Below are 20,489 nucleotides of genomic sequence, written 5' to 3'. Positions count from 1 at the left end.
CTCCCACGTTCTGTGTTACCCACCAACAATCTGCTCCAGGCTGTCACATGCTTTTCCTTGTCACTGGCAACTCCCATCCATTAGCTGCCATGCACCGATCATTCCCTGGACATAGTACCCTCTCCACGGCCCCAAAAGGGAAGTGGGTGTGGGACTGGCCAGTTTTCCCCTTTGTGGCTCTATCTCTTTAATCTCTGTAACATCATGGCAAAGGATTAAATGGGTAAAATGATTTCTCATTACTGTCTGTCAGAGGGAAGAAAAGAGCTACTTAACAGTATTCTTTAAATTACACCCCTATACACATTGTGATTTTTATTCTATTTTTCTCATTTATCACTTGAAAGACTATATAAGATTCAATTAAAGGCTTGATATTCATTAATTAAAATAAATAAATAACAGCCCTTAGGGGAGAGGCTTATTTCTTCCTATAGGTTTGTTTAGAAAGGTAATGGGTAATCCATCATTCATTAGTTACTTACTGAAATCCTACTTAATTGCCTAATTGTTAGCCTAAGAGATATAATGATCAATCCCAGGTCATAAATAGTTAGGTAAATCTATTCAATTTAGTTGTGTAAATATATGTTGGATACTTACTACATGCCATGGCCTCTTGAGGGGATTGGGATAATTAATGAATACAACCTTACCACCAAACTCCATGGGCTCTTACCCATCTTCCATTTAGTCATTTATTCATCTAATCAACACAAGTTACATAATATGAAAGGTGAGACAGATAAGTAAAAATAATGATAATACAATGTATTATTGTATAGAATAATAATACAATGTAATGAGTTCCATAAGGGGGATGTTTAGAGGGTGCCATGGGAATAAAGCAGGTAAGAGATCATCACTTACCTAGTTAGGGAAGCCAGAGAGGGCTTCTCAGAGGCCACAAAACTGGAACAGTATTTCCCCAAATTACAAGAGTTTAGAGAAGCACATCACACACATGAAAAAACTTGAGAGAACATGCCATTAAATTGTACAATAGTCGACTGTGAAGTTCAGATTATTTGAGATTAAGACAGAGTAGAATACAGTGTTAGCATTATAAAGATGATAAATATATGTTAATATATCAGTGAAAATAATAAGGGGGTGGAATAGGGACAAAAAAAGGTTAGAGGATAATTTAAACAGGACGAAAGAAGCCGTGAGTCAAAATCAAGGTTAAATTTGTATAGTAGTAGTTTATTTAAATTTCCTTAGTTTTGTCCCATTTAATTTACAAGATTTGATCACCATTACTTTGATTGTTTGTTTTCAGGTACTTCTTGCAAAAATAAAAGAACTGAATAACTTCCCAATGGCAGTCCCGCCCCCCACTCCTGACAAATACCTTGATAATATCATTTGGCTGGAAAAGGAAGATGATCTCATCAAGTTCTTTAAGGTAAAGATTCTTCTATCTTTTATTCTGGCAAGTTTGATGAAAATTATTTTTCCATTTTTTCTACCCCCCCATGCAAGATTAACAAAAAACTTATCCAAAGCCAGGAATTCTGTAACGGCCAGTGAAGGGCATGCTGAATTGGAGGCCCACCAAACCCAGGCGAGTATATTTCATTTTGAGCCTAAGTGGTAAATCTGTTTAGGATGATCTATCTCATTTTATGTTGTAGCATTCTGCACTGGAAAAGACTTTTTAGAGCAAGGATCTCAAATTTAAATTAGTATACATGCCAGACAAGTAATATAAAAGTAAAACCAATGGGGGTATAGTGTTATAGGGAACAGTGAGGACTGTGGTATATTCAAGAGTTCATGATCAGTCTAAAGTCAATGAATGTTGCTATAGGAATTTGGACTCTTTTGACAAATATTTATTGAATTTACACACCGGAGACTATTCTAGGTTTGGGGATATGGCAGTGAACAAAATAAATGAAGTCCCTGCTTTCATGGACTTTATATGGATGGAGATAGACAATAAGCACACCAGCACATTAATATATAGTCTGTCAAATGGTGACGAATGCTATGGAGAAAAGGTGAGGAAAGGGAATATGGTTGGGTAGCTATTTTATATGGGGTAGTCAAAGGCATTTGAAGAGAGATCTGAAAGGAGTGAGGGAACCAGCCATATAGATATCTGGGAGAAGAGCATTCCAGGCAAGTACGATGCCTACATGTGGGGTGTGCTCAGTTTGCTCAAGGAATGTCCCAAAATCCCCTGTAGCAGGAGTAATGATGGAGGGAGGACATGGAGCTCGAGCAGTTGAAGAGAGCCTGAGTCTGTAGGACTTTATAGGCCATTGTAAGGACTGGGTTTTACTCTGAATTACGTGGAAACTGATTGGAAAGTTTTAAATGGAGAAGTGACATGATCTAATTTACATTTAAAAATGACAGTCTTGCTGCTGAGTTGAAAATAGGCCGTTAGGGGTCAGGGGCAAGCCAAGGAGACCAGTTAGTAGGTAATCACAATAATGGAGGCAAGAGATGATGACGGCTTGGACTAGTGAAAGTCAGGAGAAGTGGTCAAACTCTTGATATGCTTTGAAGCTGGAGCTGATAGATGCCAGTGGAAGGAGTCTTAGGGAAGGAGGATAACTTCTAGGATTTTAGTCTGCAAATAGAGTGGAGCTGCCATTAACTAGGATGGGGAAGAGAAGATTTATATGGAGGGGGAAAGAATTTAGTTTGAATAGGTTGAGTTTGAGGAAGGTATGCAACATCTAAGTGGGGATGTTAAGCAGGCAGCTGGGTGAATTGCTGGAGTACAGGTGGGAGGCCAAACTGGAAGTAGACATTTTTGAGTTATTAGCATAAAAATAATACTTAAAGCCTTGAGACTTGGTGACATAATTTAAGGGATTATACTAGACATCCAAGGATTGAGTCCTGCACTGTCCAACATTAGAAGTGGGGAGGTGAGGCAGAATTAGTGAAAAGATTTGGGAATAGATAAAGAACCCTTATTTGTTACCAGAGGCAGGAGATGGGGTGGGGCAAGGGGTGAGAAGGGGTCAGAAGGTACAAACTTCAACTTCCAGTTATAAGACAAATAAGTACTGAGGATGTAACGTACACCATGATGACTGTAGTTAACCTGCTGCATGGTATATTTGAAAGTTGCTAACAGATTAAATCCTAAAGGTTGTCATCACATGGAAAAAAAAATTTGTTTATCTGTATGCGATGATGGATGTTAACTAAGCTTATGTAATCATTTCTCAATATATGTATGGCAAGTATTATACTGTACACCTGAAAGTTATATAGTGCTGTATATTACTTATATCACAATAAAACCGGGACATAAATGAACTGAGAAGTAATCCATCAGGTAGTAATCCAACAAAAAGAGAATTGGTTCCCAGAGGCTAAGCAAAAAAGTATTTCATGAGGGAGAATGTGATCAACTATGTCATATGAGGCTGAGAGACCAAATAAGCTGAAGACTGAAAATTACCTAATAGATTTAATATTGTATAGGTCAAATTAAAAAAAGAGAGAAGCTGTCAATCTGAATTTTTATGGGCAGTTTCCAAGAATTTAAAATTTGGTACCAATTCAAAATTGTGAAAATACTGCCAGCCAAAGGCAACGCATGCATGGACTGGATGTGACCCGTGGACCACCAGTCTGTGGTTTTGGTTTTAAATAGATGTTGTATGGATTATAGGGTTTATAACTTTGAATATCTGATTTCTTTTATGTCATACTAACATTTCCCTCATGCCAGATAGTAAAACAATTTTCTTTTGAAATTAATTTCAGATTTACTGAAATTAAGACTCCTTTCCTGGAAAGTAACCAAAACCTACTTGAACTAGTTTGAGCAAAGGGGAAGTTTACTGAAAAGATATACAGGAGCCAAGAACCAGTTGAGGAATCAGGCCAACTCAGGGCAGGGGTATCAGTGGTGGTGGTGGTGCTGGGGGTTTTGTTCACGGAGTCTAAGAATGAACTTTGCAGACACTCAAAGTAGGAGAGCAACTGAGAGGCTTTTTATTTAGAGATAAAGTAAGAGGAAAGAGCTCCTAGCTTATGCTGGGAGGGGACAAGAGAGTCTGGGGTGGTGCATTGTCTACGGGATTTAAAGGCGTTTGAGAGACAAAGGGCTAGGGATGCGGACCTGCCAGATGGTCTCAAAAGGTTTGTTTTTGAAGAGACACTAAGTTTCTTATCAGTGGGTTATTTTTCAAAGTTAGTTTAACACAAGAAATATACTGCTCTGATTCTTTCCCAGGAGAGCTGCTTTTTGATCTGGGAGCATATCAATTAAGACTGACTGCCTTGCTTCCAAGATGGGCTGGGTTATTGTTTGTTTGATTAAAATGTAATCTTAGCTTTAATATAGATTTTTTTCTAAATAAGCTGGCCTTTGAACAGGCTACAGTAAATCTTACTATGGTATGTTTTAATTGACACAGTGAAAATAGAGGCTATGCTGAGATACTTTTCTTTATCTGGGGTGTATTCAAATTTCTAGGTCAACTTGCTCCTGGCTTTTTAGTTTTAACTAATTTCACTGAAGAATGCTTATATTCCTAGTTTGATATTTTTACTTTAGGGAATTAATGTGACTTGGCTTTACTTAATTGTTTAACATGGAGTTTTGGTAGGGTTTTTTTTCCAGAGGCCCTCAACCCTACTCTGTCTAAACCCACAGTCCCTGTCTCAGTAGGAATCTGCTGACCCTCCTAATACGTGACTGTGATGACTTAGTTTCAACTCCCAGGCTTTTTATCTTTCTGTTCAAATTCTTGAGAGAGAAATAAAGCCAGCTTAGCTTGGATCAGATGTCCAGCATGGGGGAGTACTAGTGTAGCTGTGAGAAGGAGGAAACCTGGTGGACTGAAACAGACCTCAAATGCAGAGGAGTGGGAGGTGGGAGACAGGCTGGACTGGGAAGGAGGTTATCTAATAGGTGTTTATTATAACTGGCATCCTGTTCAGGTTTTTAAAAATCCAATTTAAAATGAAATGAGACATCGGTTCTTCATGGGTAATAATTTGAGTATGATTAACTGGCCATCCGAGTGAATGCGACAGCAATAGGACTCTTTAAATTAATGATTCACAGACATTGAAGTGAATGTGTGACCAGGGCACAGCCTTTTTTCCATATTAACTTGCCATGCCTATGCAAAGCTGTTGGGCTTACAGACCCCCTTACAGCTTTCTCCCACTCTTTAGGTAGCCTTTTTCCTTAATATGTTTGTTGGTTCTTGATAACCATTTAAATCAGATTTTGCCAGGGTAAAAACTGAGACAAATTGGGAACACACAGCCATTATTCTCACTGGAGACAGCCAGGGATTGTGCCAATAACTAAAATCCACATAGTAAACAAACACCCCTTGCAGCCTGTAATTTCAATCCTGTTCTCCATCACAGCCACAATAGTTAATTTTACCTCCTTGTGCCTTCTTTCATCCTCCAAGTCGTGTGGTTAGTTAAAAAGGGAATCTATAAAGATGAGCAGGGAAACAAGGGTAGACAAACAAGGAATGAATAATATACAAGCTGGATAGCTGGCTTTAGGTGAGCTTCTCAAGAAAAATTTTGAAGTCATCCATGCTTATCCAACACTGTCAAATAATTCACAAGTGTATAAAATGAAGAGCGAAAACTATTTACTCCTCCACCTCACACTTGGAGATAACCACTGTGAATGATTTGGAAACATTTCCTATACATCTTTGCAAAATGCGAATCTGTCACCATTAATTCTTCTGTTACCAACCCTTCAGTGGGTCCCCTGGTTTTGAGAAAAGCTCAGAGTCTTTAATGTGCCTGCAGAATCCTTCCAGACCTGGCCCCCTCTCACCTCTCCGGTCTCCTCAGGGGCTACATGCTGACTTTCATGGGCCCAGGCCACTTTTGCCTTAGTGGGTCTCTTCCTCCATAAAAAGTACAAAAAATTATGCTTTACAACTGTGTTAGCATAATGATGAATATATTTATATTAAATATTGCAGTTTTAAAACATTTTCCTTTACCTAAAAGTTGTTTTATTCCCTTCCGATTTTAAAAGAAACTAAATGTTGTGAGTCCATGAAAGTATTGTGAATCCCAGGCTCCATGCCTCTCAAAGCCTGATTGGCAACTCAGCCCTGTTTGAGATGCATTGATTCTTCTGCAGTTACCCTATTTGCTTCTGGGTCTTTGCATATACTGAATCCTCTGTCCTGCATGGTCCTCAGCTCATCCCATCCTGGCTGTTCCTTTTCTCCCAGTTCTCAGTTTAGCCGCTCCTTCCTCTGCAGTCTTCCCTGGCCACCCAACATGGTGTCCTGTGGCACTTCTGGATTTTACCTGCGTGTCCTGTCCCTGTCTCCTTTGTCAGAGAACCACACTTTGTTGTAAACAACTCCCACTTATCATTCGTTGGGTGTTTCTGCCAGTCACTGTGCCAGGTAATAATCACAAAGTCTGCAGTTTGCCTGCTGTCTTCTTTTGAAACATGGATGAAGCATATCAGCACATTGTAATTCATTAACAAACCACATAACATAGTTTGTGGTTTTTTACTACTTGAAAACCATTTCGCCATTAAAATCTGATTTCTGTATTGACTATGAAGCTTTTGTGTTGACTCTCTTTTATTTCCTCTTTTTTTTCTTTCAGCAAAGAGCCCAACTTGCCTATTTTGATGATGGAGATGTCATTTGTAAAGAAGGTGAAATGCCCCAAGGAATCTACTTAATTATTTCAGGAACGGCAATTGTAAGGGACTATTTATTTTTTATTGAAGTTGTATTTTGAAACATGTAATTATAACCTAAGGAGGAATTTAGGAACCAAGAAAGTTTCACATTTTTAGCATAATCTCTTTCCAAATGAAACCGTTTCTGTGCAGAGTGAACACTACAACTGAAAGATAATTAAATAGCCAACATCTGAAAGGTGCTTCCCATTTTACAAAATGCGTGCAGAGTCCTTATTTATTCTTTGCAACAATCCTGAGAGGAAGCAGTCTTTTCCATAATGTTCAGAGAAGGAACCTAATACTTGGAGTCCTTGAGTTACTTACCCAAAGGAAATGAGAGTCAAGAATGAGGGAATGAATGCAAATGTCAGATCCTTATAGAGGTCAAATAGGTGAGGATTGAAAATACAACTTTTAATCTGACCGAAAAAAGGCTTTTGGTGACCAGAAAAAGAGAGAAAGTTGTCAGTAGTATGGGGAGAGGGCAAGAATCCTTTAGAATCTGAATCCTAGTAGCTGAATATATGAGTGAACCCCAGCCTATGACCCAAATTATTCCAGATTCTAGATGACAGTTACAAGTGACAAACCCTTATCATAGTACAAATAATAAGTTTGGCTTTTTATTTTTGGAAAGGGTATTTCAGACCTTAAGAATACCAAAATTGATCATGGAAATAAATATTATAATACTAACACACATAAAAAACTTCTTAAGTATGGAGGGACCAAGAGCTGGCCCTTCAAGAGGTGCCATTGTGGCATGCAGACTATTTCAGAGTTGTGAACAATCAAGGCCCAAAAGACTCACAAAGAAACACTGACCTTCCACCCACAACTGCATAAAAAGAATTTAGGTAGAGGAACTACTCCAGGAGGAGAACTATCACCACAGATAGCTCTATTATAATGTAAACTAGGTGTGGTGGACAGGGAGGAAGGTGGCAAAGTCTGTTAAAATTCCTCTCTGTGCTCTATTGTTTCTGTGTGGCCCGTCAAGTGTTTTCCTTATCAAACATTTACTTTTTACTTTTTTCATAGTCCTGTGAATTACTTCCCTTTTCCTTTGAAGTCTCAGACCCTCTAACTCTCACCTCCTTGGTTCAGGACCAAGACCTCATTCTCCCTGTCTTTAGAACCTATGTTTATGGCTTCCCTGTATGTACATATTAAACTTTGTATTTTTCTTTTGTTAATCTGCTTCATGTCAATTTGATTCTCAGACCAGCTAGAAGAACCTTGAGGGGTAGAGGAAATTTCCTCCCCAACAAGTGTCTAGCACATTTTGATGTCAGGCAGCTGAGTCTGGGGAGGTCTCTCCCTGTGCACTAGTTGAAACCCTCAACGGGGGGTTCTTGACTCTGAACGAGAGAGAATTCTCAAACAGGTCGGACAAGTGTAGGTAAGGAAGGAATTCATTAAAATGAGAATACTAGTGAATGTCAACAGCCTGCAGGCTGTAGAGAGCAAGGAAGAACAGAGGGAGGAAGGGGAAGTTCATTGAACTCCTGCTCAACATAGAGCAAATCCCTTGTCAACTCCTGAACCCAGGGTCACCAGGTGTCCAGTGTCCACTTGGATTTATATGGTGTGGGAACTAAGCCCCTACCACCCTAGAATTTGGGGAAGCTGAAGAGCCCTGGCTGGAGTGAGATTATGTTCTGAGAATTTCCCAAAGGCAAATAAAGGAGATTTTCAGAAAGGCTACTAAAGAGCATGACTGTACAGCTGCACCTGGGTGATGGGAACTTGCAAGCCTAAATCAGAGATCTTAGTAGCCTTTCCCTACTTGTCTGGAGTAGAACAGAGAGAGAAGACTAGTACTTAAGTCTAGAAAACTGAATGAAATAACTAAGTAACAAAGGTGCTTACGACCAGAAGAGTGCAGAGACAAAACACAGTAAGTTGAGCCGTAAGAAGTCTTTATTTAAGGCAAAAAGTACACACTCAAAGAAAGGGGAGTGCAGGCAACCTCAGAGAGAAGGTGTACTCGGAGGCTTAAGATTCTGTTTTTTATGGCTTTCAAGAATGGGGCAACGGGTGGGGGGTTGTTGGGTATAGGCTTGACTTCTGGTCTCATGATATCTATCTCCAGTGAGAGACACTATGTCACCATCCTTAGTCTGTCCTATAGATATTTTGTAAGATAAACTTAATGCAAGTGTAGGACCTAAACATTCAGTGAAGACAGCAGGTTAGCCTGAGCACAGCCATCTTAAGAAACCCAGAGGCCATTTTCTGAATATGTTCAGAAAGCCCTTGAAAAACAAGGTGAAAAACAAGTTAATCATGAACACCAGGTGGTGGGCAGCTGCGGCCTTCAGACAGCTAACCTTGGTCAGTTAGTCATACATACCAAGCTTATCTTGCTGAAACACTGTATGGCTGAGGGTGTTCTTATCTCGTGAAACCCCCGGGATGTGGCGCCAACCAAAGATTTATGTGTCCTTGGAAAAAAAAACCCTGTTATGTGCTTGTAGAACAATACTGTCTTTTTAGAAAATGCTATAAAAACCTCCGGCTTTGACTGCTCGGGGTCCTTGTTGAGACCCGCTGCGTCGGGCTAACACTTGGACCCCAGCTAGCTGGTTCCTGAATAAATTCCTCTTGCTTGTTGCATCAAGAGACGCCTTTCGTGAGTGATTTGGGGAGGTGTCCTCCTCTGGGAGAATCCAACACAAGAAATTTCTTGATCCTGTTCTTCTCCAAGATAGTGGTTACCCTCAAGCACTGGGGACACACCATTTAGGACTGTTTGCCCTGCCTTAAGATAGGGTCAGTTATTGACTGATCACCATGTAATATGTTAGGAATCTTACCTCCTAACTCCCTGGTTTTTAAAATGGAATCTTAGCCTTAAGATGGGGTTCCTCCTGTTTTTACTATACTATTTATATCTTGGTATTTTTCATCATAGGCAGGAAAAGTTAATCATGATGCTTGTCTCATGTCCCTGCCCTACCTCAGTTTCATTCATTCATTCAACAAATATTTACTTCATCACTACCATGCAGCAGGCACTGTTCATTCTAGGCATGAAATTGACAAAACAGACTAAAATCCCTGCCTTCCTGGAGTTTACTTTCTAATAAAGGCATAGGAGGAGATGGAAAAATGAACAAAATAAGTAAGTTGAATATATAGTATGTTAAAGGTGATGGAAAGATAAAGAGGTTTGTTATAATTTTTAAAAGGGTGGTCAAAATGGCACTATGTTTTGACATTGAAATCCTTATAACAGCCCTATTTTTCCATGGGAAAACTGATGCACAGACAAATTAATTTACTTGCCCTTCCCCCCCACCTTTCTTCAAGGGCATATAGAAGGAAGTTAAGGAGGGCTTTGAACCCATGGAGTCAGCCTCTAGTATCCATGTCCTTAGCCATTATTCTATACTCTTCCATTAGAAGCCATGTGCTATGTTCCCCTTAGAATCATAACAAAAATATACTGCTACCAGTATTTATTAAATATGCCAAATCAAACACTTAAAAACTACAACATATATGTTCCTTTTGGGGAATTTTCCCCAAAAATGATTGGACTACTTAAGGCTTCTTAAAATATAAGTCCAGTGATATTTGGGCTAAAGAAAATTTTTAGTAGTCTATTGATACCCTAAAAAATTACTAGAAATTTAACAGCTTAGACTTACTATCTCACAGTTCTGTAGTCCAAAGACCCTATGGCCTTAGCTGGTTTCTTTGCTGGAGTCTCACAAGGTCAAAATCAAAAGGCCGGTAGAGCAGTGTTTCCTTCTGGAAACTCTGGGAGCAGAATTGGTTTCCAGGCTTATTGTTGTAAGAATCCAGTTCCTTACAGTTTTGGACGTATGTCCCTGCTTCTCTGCAGGCTGGCAGTTGGGACCCACCACTAGCTCCTGGAGCTCCGCTTCAGTCTTTGCCTGCTAGGTGCTCACCTTTCAGAGCTAAGGCACATCCAGTCCTTCTCATAGTGCCTCTTCTCTCTGGCTGATTCTACTTTTCTACTTTTGAGGGCTCATGTGATTACATTGGGCTCACTGACATGACATAATCCAGAATGATCTCTTTAGGATCACTAGAAGAGGGGGCAGGGCAGTTGTCACAGCAATTCCTTCAGTGAGCTTCTTCTGTTCCTGTTCCCTTTGTCCTGAACAATAGGCTTCCTCTTTGATGTTTGCAGCTGAACTTTCTGGAAAATCCTGTAATTCTTCTGGTTGATCTCCTGCACTTCCTCCTGAAATCTGATAGCCTGCTTTTCCTACCCTCCACCCATGCCTACCAGTTCTTTACCAGAAATAACCATCCTAAGTTCAATCAGAAAAAGAAAAAACTTTTTCTGTTGTGTCTCATGGTATTAATTCTTAAGCATTTTAAAGGGATACAAGGCTTTTACTGAAATCATGGTTCAGTTTGGAGGCATAATAATTCATGCTATCTAACTGATGCATCCATGCAAACAAAAAATTTGTTTCCATCTGAGGCATTAGAGCGTAATAATAAGCATAGCTAATAGATTTGGAGTGGGTGACTGAGTTAGCTGCAGATTGCCAGTTACTTCTTTTCGTAGGATTTTTATGTAAGGAAGATATAGGTAGAAAGTTGTAAATACAGGTCATCTGTAAAGCTAAAGATCAGAAACAATGCTTGCCTTGGAAAATTGAAATGTGAAAGAAACTGATTTTTGTGAAGACTAATTCCTTATTCACTCCTGAAATGATTCATAAAGAATCTTTTCCTTCCATTGTAATAATTACAAGAAATCGTGGGAGCTCCTATGGTTTGGGCAAGGGTTTTTAATTATGTATTTCCCTTTGCACATGTTTTTCCCTGTGCAGTTGCATAGTTCCAACCGTACCAATGGAATAGACAGTGGCCTAAGACCTGATAGAGAGTACAAAACCCTGTTTACAGAGTACTGCACTAGCGGAGACATAATTGGAGAATTGTGCTGTTTGCTTAGGCAGGAACTTGAATATAGCGTCGTCTGTGAAACTACTTTACAGGTGAGAAACTGGTTCTGTCTATATCATGGGTTATTAGTTAATTCTTCCTCTAAAAAATAAGGAGAGCCTGCATGTTTTCTTCCTTTAGGTCCTGCTATCTTATTGAGTCACCCAACCAGCTATTGTGAAACAGCATAGACTAGTTGAGAAAGTACAGATTTAGTTTCTCATATCCTGGCTGGGGGATCTGGAATAAGATATTTTAACCTCTTTTAGTCTTAGTGTCCTTGTTAGAGAGAGTATCTAACTTTTGATGTTATGAAGATTAGGAAAATACCTAAATAAAATGCCTGGCATGTATAGATGCTCAATAAATGGCCCCATTATGAGAGCAGTGTTTTAAAAGAATAGTTATTTGTTTTTAAACTTCCTTTCTTCCATTTGGCACTTGCTAAGTACGCCTATTCAACAAATAAGGGGACTGATAATCCACTAGGTGTAGGGGATTCAAATAGAAACAAACCAAAGTTTCTGCTTACAAAGAATTCTCAAGCTTTTGGGACTGTTAGATGCGATTAAGCAGGGTCTGGATCTTAGAGGTGTGTGGAACAGAAGTGAATATTATTTGTAATACTGTGGCAATAAAAATAGATAAGTTTATGTAGCTGAGTTCCTAAATTTTGGGCTCATGAGCCATACCTTTTAGCATAGTTATTGACTGGAATGAATTTTTCTGACTTATTATTATCTATACCTTTAATTACACTGTAAATTTTATCATCTTATAGTGAACAACCTCTCCAAAATACAATGTATTTAAATGGCAGTGTATCATAATTATACTAGAATTGATTTTTTTTAAGAGGTTAGGTGAAGGTTAAATCTACAGCCACCTCGTTTTCTGATGCCTTATTGTTTAGTTCTGAACCAAGCTTGCTGCTTGATTCCTTATCGTTTCAGGCCTGTTTTATCTCTCTGGAGGATTTATATGCAAGTTTTGATACCTTCTGGCCATTCCTGGAAAATAAAATATGGCTAAAGGTTGCTATCAGTATTGCCTGTCAATATTTTCAATCAAGTCTCATTGATGAAGTAAGTTACATGATTAAAATATGAATAAACTTTTATTTACTGCATTTTTTACAAAATGCGTTTCATATTTTTGAAACAAAGAGAGAAAGGAAGATTATGTCTGATCTTCTAAATGAGATTCCAGAATTTTTAAACACTCTCTTATCGTGATTTCCTGCAGGTCATCAATCTTCTTGTCACAGCTAATTTTCCCAAGCTACCAGCAGTCATTCTTTAAAAAAAATAAAAGTAGATTCGGGAAATATTAACTAGGTAGATCCCCAAGAACCAAGGATAGCGTTAACTGGAATGAGTTAATGAACACTCAGTCTAGTGTTTATTATAGTCCTCTACTTATGTTAATATAAATCTGCTTTTTCAAAAATTTTTTTTTTTTTTTTGTCCATTGAGGCATTTTATTTGCACGTGTATATTATATCCCTAGAAAAGTAATCCCAGGCTTTTCCCTCCTGCTTGTTTTTGTCTTGCTTCTCCATGGTCCATGATACCAGCTGAAGTTGTCAGGACAATGAAACCAAACTGATGTGACAGGAACATGTTATTCTGCCATTTTTCTAGATCTATGAGCTATACTTCAAAACTGGGGCTGATCATGCCACACTCATTTAACCTGACAGTGAGGTTCAGAATAATTTTCTCAGTTCTGTGATTGTCAATGATTTTAAATTCACCAGAGTAACATTATAGTTAGAAACTGAACGAGGGCGCTTAGAAGCATGGCCTAATAAGAATCTGGTGTTTGCCTCTCTTTTTGGCATTGCTGATGCTCTTACAAGCATCAGCCAGGACATTTATGCATACCATTATGTCAGCAAGGAAAGATGGTAGAAAGAGGTCAAATCTTTATTAAGGTGATTGGGCCTCTTCTATGAACTTTCTCTCCAAAAAGTAGTGGCTCAAATCTGTTCTTGGAGTGGCATAATTTACAATCCTATACTTATAAACTATTTAATAATTATTTGAGCCACTACTATGAGTCAGGAACTGGGAAAGTGACAGATTTGAAGTTCAATAATACTCATTGCATAGAGAGACTGGATATAAATGTTGGGTGGAAAAATGAGCAGGTCTCAAGAGAATGAGAAAACAAGCCACAGACTGGGAGAATATATTTGCAAAAGAGATATCTGCTAAAGGACTGTTATCCAAAATATTCAAAGAACTCATAAAACTCAAAAATAGGAAAGCAAGCCCAATTAAAAATTGGGCCCAATATCTTCATAGACACCTCACCACAGAAGATACACAGATGGCAAGTATATGGAAGGATGCTCCCTACTGTATGTCATCAGGGAAATTAAATGAAAACAACATGATATCACTTCACACTTTATTAGAACAGCAATTTTTGAAACACTGACACCACCAGGTACTGGTGAGCATGTGGAGCAGCAGGAACTCTCATGCATGGCTGGTGGGAGTACAGCGTGGTATGGCCCCTTTGGAAGACAGTTTGGCAGTTTCTTACAAAACTGAACGTACTTTTACCATACTATCCAGCAATTGATCTCCTTGATACTTATCCAAATGAGTTGAAAACATGTGCACACATTAAAACCTACACATGGATATTTTAACAGCTTTATTCATAATTGCCAAAACTTGGAAGCAACCAGCCAAGACGTCCTTTAGTAGATGAGAGGATAGAACAACTGTGGTACATCCAGACAATGGGGTATTCAGTGCTGACAAGAAATTAGCTATCAAACCATGAAAGAAACTTAAATGCATATTACTAAGCAAAAGAAGCCATCTGAAAAGATTACCTACTATCTAATTCCAAGTGTAGGACATTCTAGAAAAGATTCAACTATGGAGACAATAATGAGATCAGGAAGCTGGGAAGGGAGGGATGAATAGGTGAAACACAGAGGACTTTCAGAGCAGTAAAAATTCTCTGTGATACTAGAGTAATGGGTACATGTCATTATATATTTGTCCAAACCCAGAGAATATACAACACCAAGAGTCAACTCTAAAGTAAACTATGGACTTTGGGTGATTTTGATGTATCAATGTAGGTTCATCAATTGTAATAAATGTACCCTGTGGTGGGGGATGTTGACGGTGGGGGAGGCCATGCATGTGTGGGGACGGAGGTATGTGGAAAATGTTTGCATCTTCCTCTCTATTTTGCTATGAACCTAAAAAACTGCCTAAAAAATTAGCATGACAGACTAAGGCTGTCATGTTTTTTATTAAGTGGCAATAACAATTTTCAGACAACTTTTAGCAGAAGACTAAGGAGATACAGGTTCTTCTCTTTTCTTTTTGCTTTGCTGCTTCATGAGAAAAAAGACATGTTTCGAGTCTAGTATTAATTCCCAGAGGAGAGCATTAGAATCAATAGGTTAAAACTGTGTGGAGTCAGGTAGACTCAATAATAAGGCTTATTTTAAAAAAATTCACAAACAACACATACTCATTATATAATTTAGAAAATACAGATACAAAACAATAATAAAAACTTAGTACCCCGATTTTACAGCCCAGAGTATCTCTATTTAACACTTAGACTTATTTCCTTCTAGTATTTTTTCATTGAAGAACTAGCCAATTAGGACTTTTAGAACCCCTAGGCAGTGATAAAATTATGCTGCACCCCCTTCTTAAAACCACAGAAACCAAATTTACATGCATTTAAAAACCAAAATAGCTTATTTTTTAGATTTTCTTATTACAAAATTCTAGATGTTTGCCAATTTTTTAATATTTTTGGTGCCCCAGCTGTGCTTATATACTTATATGTATTTATATCTTAAATATATAAGAAAAAGTATATGGTTTTTTTCTTATAGCATTAATAATATATATAATTTTCTTATAATACATATAATATTTTCTTATGTGTTTTGGTGTCCTTGGCAATTAAGTGTCAGGGACCAAGTCCTGAGGACTGGGTCATGTAGCTGTGTACTTTCTGTGGCTGGACATGTTCAGAGGGCCTCAAGGCTCATCTACTCATTTTCTGGGGCTGTTGTAGTAAAGTACCACAACCTGGGGGGCTTAAACAACATAAATGCATTGTCCCACAGTTCTTGAGGCTAGATATCTGAAATCCAGGTGTTGGCAGTGCTGGTTCCTACTAAGAATTAGAGGGATTATCTTCAGCTTCTAAATGGCTGTCTTCATCTCCACATGCAGCTCTCCCTCTAAGTGCATCTGTGCCTAATTTCCCCTTTGTCTAAGGATATCAGCCATATTGGCTTAGGTGCCCACCTTACTCCAGGATAACTTCATCTTAACTTAAACAATTATATCTGTGAAGACCCTTTTTCCAAATAAGGTCACATTCTGATGATTGGGTGTGGGTAAAATTGCAGTATTTTCAGAATCTCTAGCCTGGCCTTAGTGCATCTCCTTACCAGTAGGTGTTGATAAGGGGTGGAGAGAAGTAGTCCACCTCCATATCAATAGGTAATTATATGGGGGAGCGAGGGCTTATCTGGACTGGAAAGGTTGGATCTCTTTCTGCAGCCGGGTCATGAAAGACATGGGGGAGCAGAAGTGGATGACTGCTTATAAGTAATAAGCTGGTTTCTCCCACATTATTTCTCCCTTTGACTGATTTTGGTTTCAAAGGTTTTTCCCCCAGAGTTACACTGGGGGTCAGAACATCAACATATGAACTGTGTGCTCATACACACAGCTTCCTTCTAGCTCTAAAGACATGTTTCTGAGTCTTGAAGTATGATTCTGACCCAATGCCTTGCTTTGTTCTTTTCCTTTTTTCTGGTTGTTTGTTCACTTGTCAAGTGGGACATTTGCTTAACTGCCAGGTAAAACCCAAATCACAAGGCATAGCTGACTGCCCTGCTGCAGCTGATCCCCAGCTCACACAAACACATTAACACACCAGGCCACTGGTAGGAACAACATAAAAACTCTGAGCTCATAATCTTGTTGAGGGCTCTTCTGAACTCTAAATTAATTCTGTCTTTTGGTCCCACGGTTTATATGACACCCTCACAGAAAATGTCTAAATCAGTGAATTTGCTTTGTTCTTGATACCATGTGTCATTTTCTATGTACTTGTACTGGAAAAAATGTAATTTTATTGTAGGACTTAACGTTTCAGAAGTGTGTGAAGTTTAATCAGGCACACGTGGAGACTTTGTCAAACGATAACGAAATGACTATTGATAACATGACCATGAAATTCGTGATTATTGTGTATGGCAGTGTGATTGATACTAAGACAGAGGAATCATACTGTGCACCTTGCATTTTACCTAGAACCTGTGAGCAGGTAAGGAGGATCATTTCTGAAGACTCGTTTGCTTTTCATGGTGCCCATAAGTAACTTTAAAACTCAACTGATCACCTTAAAAAGAAATTTAAGACCCTGAAGTTCTCACCCACACTTAACAAAACATTCCTAGAGCTTCTGTGGACTGTTGTGTGGGTTGTACCCTTGTGCAGGGTAAGACCAAGTGGCAAGAGAGGAATCTGCCTCCTCTCTGCTTGCCAAGCCATGTGCCTTGGCATGGGGCTCTGCTTCCCCAGAGGAGATGTTAGATAGAAAGATAGACATTAGCAGCCTAGGAAGGAGAAGATAGGCTCAAGGAAAAAACTGCCCAAACTTCCCAGGTAGGGGGTCCCAGTGCAGACAACAAAGGCTTTGCAGGGAGGCAACTTCCTGCCTGTGGGGACCAGGCCAAACCAGTCCCAACCAGGTCCCAATGGGGGCTCACGGGAACAAAACTAAGAACTGCCCCAACCACATACTCATACTCCTCATACTCTCATTAAAATAAAATTGTGGTTTTGCTCCCTCTGGCTTTTCCATGTGCATTCTGGGAAAAGACATGTGCACCAAGAGAAATGAGTGTATAACTAGAGCTGTCAAGCAGAAGACCTCACTCTGTCAGTCAAAAGATACCTCCTAGCTAGGTGGTGACAAATAGACCCTCCCCCCAAAGTTCTGGGCCTTTGTCTACCTTGACTCTGGCCCCCGTGGAGTGTATTCAAATAAAACTTTTGCCCTGCTTCACTATTGTGTCTCTGCCTTGCAATTCTTTGTTGCGGTGGAGACAAGGACCAAGGAGAATGAACTCAACCCATAACAGAGGAAATGGTGTGCATATTTCCTAGTTCACTCCAAGGCCATATGCTAGTGTGGCTTTGAACTATCTGCAATGGTTGGTAAGAAGGGAGCTGAGTAGTAGTGGCCTTGTCACCTTGTTGCCATGTTAGGGACGATGGGCATAACTTGACAGTGTCCTGGACCTCACCATTCCATGCCTCAGGATGAAGGGAGGGAGAAGTGTGAGCACCTAGGGTCACACAGGATGAGAGTAGAAGCAAGGTCTCTTATGGGCCAAGATGGGTGGAGCCCACCAGCAGGGAGGCTCAAGAGGCATGAGAAGAGCTGACATCCCTTTAATCTGGTAGTTAATTTCTACCCCCTGGGGAGAGACCCTTTGGTCTGTGATCTATTAATCAATGCTTTGATCTATTAATTAATTAAATGAATTATTTTACATAAGATGAAAATTTATGCCCTGGAAATGTGGGTAAACCTCATAAAAAGTGCATTTGTGCCTTTCATCACATTCTTATTTTATACCTCTCAACAATTCAGTGGATGAAGGTCATTTAAATGTTTTTTAAATGAAAAATGAAAATCCCTTTAGCTTTGAAACAAGGGGTGGGGGATGAGTTCTGGAACAGTGGGAGCAATACCCACAGTTTGGTTTGTTAAGACATCAGGGTTTGGAGTTGGATTTGAAACCTGACCCCTGTGCCTAAGAGGTGTTGAGCATCAGCAAGCTGTCTCTACCCTCTGGTTCCTATTAGAAAGATGAGGATGATAGCAGCAGCCACCTCATAAGGTTATTGTGAGGATTAAATATAATGGTATCTGGTACCTAGAAATTATGGTTACAATTGCTACTTGTGTGCTACTTTAGGGAGGGTGGATTTTGGGCACACAGGCCAAAAGTTCTAAGAAAAGAATCCTGCCATCTGGGGAGGCTGGGGCCTGGGCCTTGAGCCCTTGAATGTCATAGTAGGGGTCGAAGTAACTCCGTAGAAGCTGGGGATTCTCTGTTTTCCAAAAGGAATTTCCAGTCTGGTTACAAGTAAGGTGCAGAGATTTCCTTTCTGATGTCTATAAGTAGGCAAAAGGTAATTTGCTGGTCCAAAACATCTTGAAACAACATTAAGGAGGATATGAAAAAGATAGAGCTTAGGGTGAAGGCCTAGTTCTAGGTTTCTACCGATTTCTTACATTCTTTGGAAAGGTTGGGAAGCAGCCAGCTTAGAGATCAGATAATGCTCTTTTGACTAACTTTGACTTTTCTCCTTAGGTTCAGGGATCTTCAGATAAAAGCAAGTTGCTGGTTATCCTAGCAAACGAGGCTGGCAAAAACAAAAATAACTCCGAGTTCATGGGTAAGGGGTAGCCCTTTGGTGGTAGGAAAACCACCGAAAAGGAATTTTGGTATATGTAAAGTTCACTGGATTCTAAGAAAATGACTTGAGGGCATTGTATTTATCATCAGTCGCCATCCTTGGGCCCACGCTGGCTGCCCCATTGCTTCTGGGAGGTCACATTTCAGAGCCTGGATCCAGGTGGCTCCTTCATCTCTCATGTCCTTCCCTCTGCACCCTCGCCAGGGGAGAGCAGCTTCTATGTTGTGTTCTGTTCCTGGCCTGGCAGGCTAGCGCCACATAATTCTGCTGGGAGCTCAGTGTCCCTGCCTTACCAAGCCCTGTGTTACTCATCTGCCAACTGCTCCAGTTTGAGAGCACAGTCAGCCTTGATTTGGCCCTCTGCTTGGCACCACCCGGGTGCTTACAATTCATGTGCGCTGCCAGCTTAGACATTACACAATTCTTAATGAATTGTTAATTAGCGGGAGGGGTTTACATGACTTCCAATTGTGTGCGTAGTGACTTTTTATTAACATTTTATATATAATTTGCATAATTCTTAGTAACTGCAACTCCACTTTGTGCTGAGCACTGTGCCAAGTGCTATTTGGCGAGCAAGCCAAACAAGGTCTCTGCCCTTCCTAAGATGTATATTCAGTAAGGGATTCTACTTCTCCCCTGGAAGCACATTCAACTTAAACTTACACCTCAGTTTTCATGCCCTGTTCTGAGTCCTATGCAGCACGATTTGGGGGATCCCCCCACTGCTCCTCGGTCTCCTGTCAAGCTGGCCAGCACATTGACACAGTCATCACCCGGCTTCAGTCTCTTTAGGTCTCCTGCTCTGCTGCTTCCATAGCAGCCTGAGGCCACAGGAGTCTGTGGCAAGGCCTGGAGCTCAGGGCCTAGTGTCAGCCCCCTGGGGGCACCCTGAGGGCTACTGAGCCAGAGATCTTCAGCTCTGCCAGGCGGCAGGTAACAGGTCCCTACTGTTCATGGGCCTGTAGGCCTCTCTCCTTCCTCAGGTCCTCTGGAATTATTTTTAGACTGAAGGAAATACATCACTCTCTATTCCCCAGTGAGTTTGGGACAAAAGTCATAAATGGCAGGTTTACAGACTGGATCCAGCCTGTATGCTGAATTTGACCCACAGACACACTTTCTTTTAAAACTTTGAAGTTAGTTTGTCAAGTATAAATATCCAGAATTTTCACACTTAAAGAAATCCAGAATTCAAGATTTTCTTGATAAACTAGAAAGTCTGCCAACATTTGGTCCTCATTCCTGTATGTGGCAACAATCAGATAATGCTGAGGGTATCAGCTGGCTATGGGGGAAGCAGGTGCTCTAGTTTGCCACAGTCCACAGCACTCCCTCTTGTCTTATACACTTTAATCATTGGTGTGATCTGCTTG

At 39.9% G+C, this 20,489-nt stretch overlaps 1 protein-coding gene and 1 pseudogene across 2 annotated transcripts in view; one reads left to right on the top strand and one right to left on the bottom strand.

Annotated features, from left to right (window-relative positions):
• SLC9C2 (solute carrier family 9 member C2 (putative)) overlaps positions 1 to 20,489 on the top strand; it is a 96,440-nt gene that overhangs the window by 73,039 nt on the left and 2,912 nt on the right. For both annotated transcript variants that reach the window (XM_073216769.1, XM_073216770.1), the window contains 6 exons: positions 1,283 to 1,408; positions 6,595 to 6,693; positions 11,497 to 11,664; positions 12,565 to 12,696; positions 16,760 to 16,945; positions 19,008 to 19,092. In XM_073216769.1, coding sequence (XP_073072870.1) covers positions 1,283 to 1,408; positions 6,595 to 6,693; positions 11,497 to 11,664; positions 12,565 to 12,696; positions 16,760 to 16,945; positions 19,008 to 19,092 — 796 coding nt within the window. The remainder of the gene's footprint in view (positions 1 to 1,282; positions 1,409 to 6,594; positions 6,694 to 11,496; positions 11,665 to 12,564; positions 12,697 to 16,759; positions 16,946 to 19,007; positions 19,093 to 20,489) is intronic.
• Positions 12,722 to 16,762, bottom strand: LOC140844454 (small ribosomal subunit protein uS8 pseudogene; annotated as a pseudogene).

The sequence above is a fragment of the Manis javanica genome, chromosome 11, assembly GCF_040802235.1.
Source record: "Manis javanica isolate MJ-LG chromosome 11, MJ_LKY, whole genome shotgun sequence".
NCBI lineage: Eukaryota > Metazoa > Chordata > Mammalia > Pholidota > Manidae > Manis > Manis javanica.
This window is presented reverse-complemented; position numbering and strand designations above follow the sequence as displayed.